Raw genomic sequence first — 8,893 nt, 5'->3', positions numbered from 1 at the left:
GCAATTATCCGTAACTAAAAATAAGATAGAAATTACAAACTTGATACCATATTTTAATTACTCTAACAAAACTAGACGTCATCGCGTGAGAAAATAAATGTTCATAACACATAACCTATTTTTTTGTTTTTTTTTTCTTCTCTTTTTTCCTTTTAATCTCTTTTCTTTCGTCCAAAAAGCGTTTTGATTTTTGCCTCGCCACAAGCGATGAAATCGATAAAAAAACCTGCTCGGACATTCTCAATTCTCAACAACAAAAGCAATCAAAGTTCTAGCTCTCGAGCACGTGCGCCGACAGGTTGATGAAACCGTTCAAATATGCTCGATCGCTAGAATTTAAAGAAAGAAACAAGCCAGAAACAAACCAAAATAAAAAAAAACAAAAACAAAAATGGACATCTTTAGAACGCTTAAATTTTATAAAATATTTTCCTCTGCGTTTTTAACCAGCTAAACTGTCGTAAAGTTTTTTCGGTGCAGTTCATTTAAAAAACTTAGTTTTCAACTTTTAAACGTTTTAGACTTCTCGTTTAAGGCAGTCGAAAGAAATGAGTCGACTCACTCTCTCTCTCCCTATTCGGTTTTGTTTTTGTTTATTTGTTTTTGTTTTTTCTTCGTTTGCCTTCGTTTGCCTTTGTTTGCTTTTGGAAAAGTTGTCGCCATGCGAGACTTAGTTTTTTTTTTTTTTTGCTCAAATTGAGCACAAGTGAGTTTCTAGTCTTGAAAGTGTGCAAAGTGTGGGCCAATCTGGTGGCTGGAGTGATGACACGTGAATGCTGGAAATTCCAGACTTTGAGCGGATTCAGCGTACATAGAAAGAAAATGTAGCATTCACGTGGGTCTCTCCTAAGCGTGCCATTGGTCGGTCTGCTGTCCTTAAGTACCCCCCTCCCCCCCCTCAACGTCACGTTTGCTCAACTTTCTCGGTCTTTGGCGCCCAGAGAAAGCTTGAGGAAGGATAAAAAATGGCGAGGTTTCGGTACTGCGTTTTCTGTTTTTCTTATTTGTTTTTGTTTGTTTGCTTGTTTGTTTGTTTGTTTGTTTGTTAATTTTTTTAATTTTTTTTTTTTTTTGTTTGTTTCGTTCGTTTGTTTGTTTGTTTGTTTCGTTTGCTTCGTTTGTTTTGTGATGTTTTGTTTTCCCTTCTTGATGGCACAAAACAGAAGCAAACAAGACTTTCGGTTATATTCGGTTATATTCGGTTCAATAAAAGTTTGTTGGTTTCTGCACAACAACAACAACAACCACAACAACAAAAGTCCCTCTGTCCCTCAAAAGCAGTTTCTCCTCTGTCCTAAAGAAGAGCCTCTTTGTAATCGATCTTGTCTGAATGCAGCTCTCCTTTTGCCTACAGGTTTTTATTCCAACCCTTTTGTTGTTGTTAGTGCCATGTTGTTGTTATTGTTATACTCTGTAAAAGCAGTTGTTGCTGTTGTACTTGTTTGTTGTTTCTAAAGACACTGTTGTTGCTGCTGTTAGCGCTGTTAGTAATCACCCACTTGGCTTGTATTTTTGTTTCTTGTTTTTGTTTTTTGTTTTATTTATAAACACTCTCTGAGTAAGTGATGCTGTTGCTGTTGTTGTTGTTACAGTTGCAATGAGTGTTTGTTAATGTTCCCCCACTTGGCTTGTACTTTTGTTTTCTGTTTTGTTTTGTTTTTTTTTTGTTTTTGTTTTTTTTTTCTCAACACTCTCTGAGTAAGTGATGCTGTTGCTGTAGTCGTTGTTATAGTTGCAATGAGTGTTTGTTAATGTTCACCAACTTGGCTTGTTTATAATCTATTTTATTTTATCAACACTCTCTGAGTCAGTGATGGTGTTGCTGTTGCTGTTGTCGTTATTATGCTTGCAATGGGAGTTGTTACTGTTCACCCACTTTGCTTGTTTTGTTTTTATTTCTTTATTTTATCAACACCCTTTGAGCCAGTGATGCTGTTGCTGTTGTTGTTGTTATAGTTGCAATGAGTGTTGTTAATGTTCACCCACTTTGCTTGTGTTTTTGTTTTTGTTTATCAACACCCTTTGTGTCAGTGATGCTGTTGCTGTTGTTCTTATTACAGTTGCAATGAGTGTTTGTTAATGTTCACCAACTTGGCTTGTTTATAATCTATTTTGTTTTATCAACACTCTCTGAGTCAGTGATGCTGATGCTGTTGTTGTTATTGTGCTTGCAATAAGTGTTGTTAATGTTCACCCACTTTGCTTGTTTTGTTTGTGCTTTTGTTTTTGTTTATCAACACCCTTTGAGTCACTGATGCTGTTGCTGTTGGTGTTATTATAGTTGCAATGAGTGTTAATGTTCACCCACTTTGCTTGCTTTATTTGTTTGTTGCTTTTTTTTTTATCAACACCCTGCGAGTTAGTGATGCTGTTGCTGCTTTTGTCATTTTACTTGTATTTATAGTTGTTACTGTTCAGCCACTTTGCTTGTTTTTTAATCTGTTTTATTTTATCACCACTCTCTGAGTCAGTGATGATGTTGCTGATGCTGTTGTTGTTATTTTACTTGCAATGATAGCTGTTACTGTTCAGCCACTTTGCTTGTTTTGTTTGTTTGTTTGTTTGTTTTTTTTATCAATATCCTCTGAGTAAGTGATGCTGTTGCTGTTGTTGTTGTTATAGTTGCAATGAGTGTTTGTTAATGTTCCCCCCCTTGGCTTGTACTTCTGTTTTCTGTTTTGTTTTGTTTTTGTTTTTTTTGTTGTTTTTTTTCTCAACACTCTCTGAGTAAGTGATGCTGTTGCTGTAGTCGTTGTTATAGTTGCAATGAGTGTTTGTTAATGTTCACAAACTTGGCATGTTTATAATCTATTTTATTTTATCAACACTCTCTGAGTCAGTGATGCTGATGCTGTTGTTGTTATTATGCTTGCAATAAGTGTTGTTAATGTTCACCCACTCTGCTTGTTTTGTTTGTGCCTTTGTTTTTGTTTATCAACACCCTTTGAGTCACTGATGCTGTTGCTGTTGGTGTTATTATAGTTGCAATGAGTGTTAATGTTCACCCACTTTGCTTGCTTTATTTGTTTGTTGCTTTTTTTTTTATCAACACCCTGCGAGTTAGTGATGCTGTTGCTGCTTTTGTCATTTTACTTGTATTTATAGTTGTTACTGTTTAGCCACTTTGCTTGTTTTTTAATCTGTTTTATTTTATCACCACTCTCTGAGTCAGTGATGATGTTGCTGATGCTGTTGTTGTTATTTTACTTGCAATGATAGCTGTTAGCTGTTACTGTTCAGCCACTTTGCTTGTTTTTTTTTTGTTTTTGTTTTGTTTGTTTGTTTGTTTGTTTTTTTATATATCCTCTGAGTTAGTGATGCTGTTGTTGTTATTATGCTTTCAATGAGAGCTGTTACTGTTCACCCACTTTGTTTGTTTATAATCTGTTTTATTTTATCAACACTCTCTGAGTCAGTGATGCTGATGCTGATGCTGTTGTTGTTATTATGCTTGCAGTGAGAGTTGTTACTGTTCACCCACTTTGCTTGCTTATTGTCTATTTTATTTTGTCAACACTCTCTGAGTCAGTGATGCTGATGCTGATGCTGTTGTTGTTATTATGCTTGCAATGAGAGTTGTTACTGTTCACCCAATTTGCTTGTTTTGTTTTTTTATTTGTTTTTTTGTTTGTTTTTGTTTTGCTTGTTTTTTTTTATCAATACCCTCTGAGTCAGTGATGCTGTTGCTGTTGTTGTTGTTGTTGTTATAGTTGCAATGAGTGTTTGTTAATGTTCCCCCACTTGGCTTGTACTTTTGTTTTCTTTTTTGTTATGTCAACACTCTCTGAGTCAGTGATGCTGATGCTGTTGTTATTATGCTTGCAATGAGAGTTGTTACTGTTGTAGTTATGTCTGTCATTTGTCCTTGTTAGCAAGTTCTATTTGCCCTCTCTTGCCTTTTTTCAACACAGTTTCTTTCTTTGAGTCATATGGTTGCGAGATCCTCTCAAACTCCATCTCTTTATTTATTTGTTTCTTTTTTTTTTTTTTTTTTCTCATTCTCCTTCTCATAATAGCAATCACTGCTGCCACCATGCATGTAATGCTAGTTGCTCTCATTCTTTTTCATTTGCTAGTGGAAACTTTGTTTCTTCTTGTTGCTCTCTTTTCTTTCTTTTTTCTCTTTTGCAGAGGATTCGAAAAAACACAGCTCTTCCCTGCAGTTGTAAACATTCCAGGATTCCAGGATGCAGGCAGAAGAAAAACACTCTCACTAACTGTCTTCTTTTTTTTAGCATAAACCGTTGCAAACAAACACCTGAACATGTCTTCTTCACAAGAAAACAACACTGTTGTTGCCCCTTCTCCGAACTCTAAAGCGAAAAAAAAGAAAAGAAGGCAGTCACAAGAACAGAGAGACTTAAAGCTCAAAAACAAAGTCAGGGCCGCATTAGTTGCAGCGTGTGGCTCCGTAAACAGGGTTGTACCTTTCTATGGTACCAAGAAGAGGTACGCTGTTAGCTGTCCGATGCCTTTGTGCAAACATTCCTCCACAAGCATTAAAAGACACTTGACTAAAAAAGATCATTCTTGGACTTTGGATGAAGCTTCCATCTTTTACTCTGCAATGGTCAGGAAGTTTCAGCATGCTCGTCTCGAACGCAAGTCCGGCTGTCCAAAACCTTACCCCTGTTTGCAATGTTGGAAGTATTACGACCGACTGGACATACACTTGAAAGAGACTCATTTCTACGATTCCAAGACGATCAAACAAAAGATTGCAGAGGCAAAGCGATACGACAACGACAAGCTCTATGTCCCTCAATTTATTCGACCTGCCTTCTTTGGTATTAAGCCAGTAGCTGAACAAGCGTCTGCATCAGGCTCTGCATCCTCTGCTCCTGGGCCTTCCTCCTCTTTTTCTTCTCCGGTTCTTTCCTCTGATCCTCTTTTAAGCTTGCCCTCATCAGTTGCTGGTTCGTCCGAGGCTCCTTCTGCAAACCACTGCACCTCTGTAGAAAACAAAGAGCTGAACACCGAATCCGTCCTAGACTCTGATTTTAATTCCTTAAAGCACTTGGTTTCCAACTCCTCCGTCTTGACAGAAGATAAGAGACTCTTGTTTCAGCTGGACAAAGATGCTTTTCACTTTTATTACCAGTCAGCAGATGAGCTCTTCAGAGATTTTGAAAAGTGGCTTGTGGTAGCCAACAACAACACTTTGTCACAAGCAAAGATCTACAAAAATGCAGTTGTTGAAATATTGACATGTTGTGACAGCACGCTGACGCTGCACCCGAACGCTCTCACCAATTCCAACGTTTTGGAGGATAGATACTTTTCCATGCACTTTAAAAACATTCAGCTCAATTCCAAGCTGAGTGAACTTGACCAAACAAAAGCCATGTCTTGTCACACGTTGTACAACCGCCTTGTCTACCTTTGTCTCCTGTTTCGTTTCAGTGAAGCCAGGAATGTCTATTTCGGACTTTCTCATGAGGCCATCCGACGTTTGCGCTGCAAGGTGGAGGAGTTACAAAAAGTGCTGAGGCCCTTTCGTTCTTTGAGGAGGAGCCTTGTGAAAAGCAAAAAATGCATCAACATCATCAATGTCAGTTTGCTGAACGAATATGGCAAGTCTGCATACGTAAGACAGTTAGTGGAATCGATTAGAAAGCCGTCTCTTACACCGACTAGAGACAATGCTGTGTCTCTACGAAACCATCTTCTGCTCTCTGTCACTGTAATTAACAGTTTAAGAAAATCTAACATTGCTCTTTTAAACATTAGAGACTACATGGCTGCTGAGAAGAGTGAGTGTGGATATTGCATTGTGCAAGAGCGCTACAAAACAGCATACAAGTACGGAGCCAAAAACATTCTAGTGCCGAACGACTTGAAAGTGTTGATCGATATTTATTTGCTGAGATACAGAGACCTTCTTGTCAACGACTCTCACTACATGGCTGCAGACACCAAGACTGTTTTGGAGTTGAGCGACTGCTACAGGCCCCTTTTTCCATCGATGAGACCCAACAAAGACGAATGTGTGACACTCGGTGCAACTAGAGTGCCTGTTTACCAGATGGGTTCCTCTGCTATCTCCTCTTGCCTGACGTCCTGCTTCAGAAAAAGCCAAGTAAACATTCCCATGAAGCGTCTTACTCCCACTTGCATTCGCGGTTCGATAGCCACTTACTTTGCCAACAACAGCAAAGAAGATCGCGAGCGGTTTGCTACACTCTACATGAAGCACAGCAGGAACACAATGGATAGCTTTTATGTGTCCCAGTGGAACGCTGCAGAGGAGTTGCGCTTTGCCCTGGGCATCGGACAGTCCTTCGGAGTCATAGAGTCTTTGACTGTTGAAAAGTCTGAGAGACCACCAAAGAAGGAGAAGGATGTGATGGACTGGCTCCAAACTAATGCAGAGGAGTACGGTTTTCATGAGGTTGAGGACATCTTTGAGGAAGATTTAGACTCCGGTTCTGACTCTGAAGAATGTGCTGCTACTTTCAGCTGTACCACAGTGGTTCCGTTTTCTCCAGCTGTAGAAAACAATGTTCCTTTAGAGGATAGCAACGACCATGCCGTAGATTTCTTGTGTGAACCTACCTCAACTCCTGTTTCGTCTGTTCCATCTGAACAAACAATCGCTGGTCCAGTTCTTGAACTATCCCCTGCTCTTGCACAACTAGTTCCTAACGAACAAGCTGTTTGTATGGATGTAGATCAGACTCTAGCTGTTCCTGTTGGCACAGCTTGTTCTCCTCTTGCATTAACATTATTTCCTGATGAACCGGATTTTATTGAACACCATGCAAAACTTTCTCCAGTTTACTTTAATGAGCAAGTGGTTGCCAAACCTGTTTCTGCTTCTCCTTCTCAGCAAGTCGCTTTCTGTCCTTCAAAAGAGGTCTTTTCTGTTCCTCTGACTCCTAGCCTTGTTGCTTTTCAGCAAACATTGGCCAAACCCAGTTTGTTTCTTTCATCTGATCCAGTTTCAGCTGTTCCTGTCCAACAGGCTGGTACTGTTCTTGCAAAGCAGCTCTCACCTTATGCTGTTCAATCTGTTGGTAGCCTATTTAGCCAAAGTCTTGCCTCTACATCCAGAGGTAAATTCTTTTTGATTTTTGATTTTTATGCAAATCTCAACACGCTTTCAAAAAATGAAAATGCCCAAATCAACTCCTTGCTCTATTGTTATTGTTAGAGCTGTAAAAAAAACAAAACAAAACAAAAAAACAACACAGAAGTGTGTATGTATTTGTTGCAGGACTAATTCTGTGATTGCTTAAATGTTTATACAAGTGAATGATACTAAAACTGATTATGTTTTAGAAGTAAAAGATCCAAGAAGAAAAAAAATCAAGTTGGAAATGCCATCTTTCACTCAAGAACTCATCGGTAATGTAAAACCTAATTTATACAAAGATATATAAACACAAACCTCTTCTTGCACAATTTCAGATGGTTAACTGTTAACAAAAACTAGCCATCATTGCTAAGTGCACTTTTAGAAAGTTGTGTCTACCCGATTTCTAATGATGAAGTTAGAAACATCACCGTTAGAAATCATGCACAGCTTGTTATCATCTCTAACACTTAGAAACTGTTGATGGTTTTTATGAATTAGAAAAATGAACATGGTTTTATTTTATTTCAGGATCAACTCAGCCAAGAACAAAGGAAAACAAAGCAGAAGTTAGCCAATGCCATTTAGGTAATCTTTCAAAAACCAGTTATTGCTATCAGTGCAAACAATAAGGTCAACAAAAAAAAATAAATAAAAAAACAGAATAAATCTTGTCTTACTTCAGAACCAAATGAATATTTGATTTAATCACTTTGTGTTATGACTTGAGTTTGTAAAATTTTAGATGAAATAGTTGAAGAGCTGAATGCTTGCCCTGGCCACAACGAATGGTTCAACACCAGAAGTTTTCCACGATGTGCAGCTTTGGTGTTGGCATACATCTTGCAAGACGTGTTTACAGATGTAAGCTCAAGTTGCTCGTACAAAGATTACCTTGGCATCTTGGCAAATCATAGCAGTGACAAGCTCATTCATGTCTTGCAAAAGTACTCCTACCAAAGCCATATTAAAGACAAAATTAAAAACATGAAGCTAAAAATTCAAAAAGAGGGTAGTTTAGAAAAGTTTGTTCAATATGGCAATATCGTGAAACCATTTATGTAGTTTAGATAAGTTTGTTCAGTTTGGCAATAAAGATGGGCCTTTTGTGTAGTTTGTTTTATCTATGCTTTTGCAAATATTTTTATCTGTTTCGCTAAAGACATAATAAACAAGAAGTTCTGTTAAACTGTTCTCACATTTCTTATTTAAAGATAGTTCAAACTTTTTTTTATCTTTAAAAAAAAAAAAAAGAAGTCGTTTTGTTATTCTGTGAAAACTTTTAATAGAGTTGCATTTAGAATTACTTCTGATGTTTTTAAGAGTTTGTTAAAAAGCAAAATAATATTTCCTGTGATGTTAAACTGCATAAGTGAAATTTAAAAAAGGAAAACTGCTCCAACCATTTTTCGGAAAAAGAAATCAAAAAGTTCCTTATTTTAAAAGATCTAGACATCCATTTCTTCTTCAGCAAAATAGCGAGGCTTTTTTATGAACTCTTACTCTCTATTTTTTCATATCTTTACACAAAGGATTTTATTTAGTTCAATGTAAACATACATAGAAGTATATTATGTTTTTTTTTTTTTTTTTGTTTTTATGCAGTCTAACTTTTGTTTCACTTCTATTTTATTTTACGTTTATCTTGTATTTTATCATGCCTTATTGGTTTTTGCGTTTTGTGATGTCAAGCTGCGTAAGCTAAACTTAAAAGGGGAAAACTACGCTAACTTTTCTTTGAAAAAATATTCAAGAAGTACCTTAAACGAAAGAGAAAGCACACGAATCTTGCCATCCAATTCTTCTTCTGCAAAGTAG

General features: G+C 37.2%; 1 protein-coding gene across 2 annotated transcripts; it reads left to right on the top strand.

Moving 5' to 3' along the window:
- Positions 1 to 906: 906 nt before the first annotated feature.
- LOC149892738 (uncharacterized) lies at positions 907 to 8,188 on the top strand. Of its 2 annotated transcripts, XM_090080156.1 has the most exons (5): positions 907 to 979; positions 4,236 to 7,055; positions 7,282 to 7,347; positions 7,607 to 7,663; positions 7,821 to 8,188. In XM_090080156.1, exons 2-5 carry the CDS (start codon positions 4,265 to 4,267, stop codon positions 8,138 to 8,140), a joined length of 3,234 nt encoding a protein of 1,077 aa, XP_089936282.1. In that variant the 5' UTR covers positions 907 to 979; positions 4,236 to 4,264; the 3' UTR covers positions 8,141 to 8,188. The 2 variants fall into 2 exon arrangements, with proteins under 2 accessions (XP_089936282.1, XP_089936283.1); XM_090080157.1 differs by lacking the exon at positions 907 to 979 and having other exon boundaries at positions 3,248 to 7,055.
- Positions 8,189 to 8,893: the final 705 nt, after the last annotated feature.

This window comes from Hydra viridissima, unplaced genomic scaffold, assembly GCF_058129835.1.
Source record: "Hydra viridissima isolate aposymbiotic clone 2 unplaced genomic scaffold, HvirCarnegie_v1 scaffold_2, whole genome shotgun sequence".
Classification (NCBI taxonomy): Eukaryota; Metazoa; Cnidaria; class Hydrozoa; order Anthoathecata; family Hydridae; genus Hydra; species Hydra viridissima.
The sequence above is the reverse complement of the archived record's forward strand: the minus strand, read 5'-3'. Positions and strand labels throughout refer to the sequence as shown.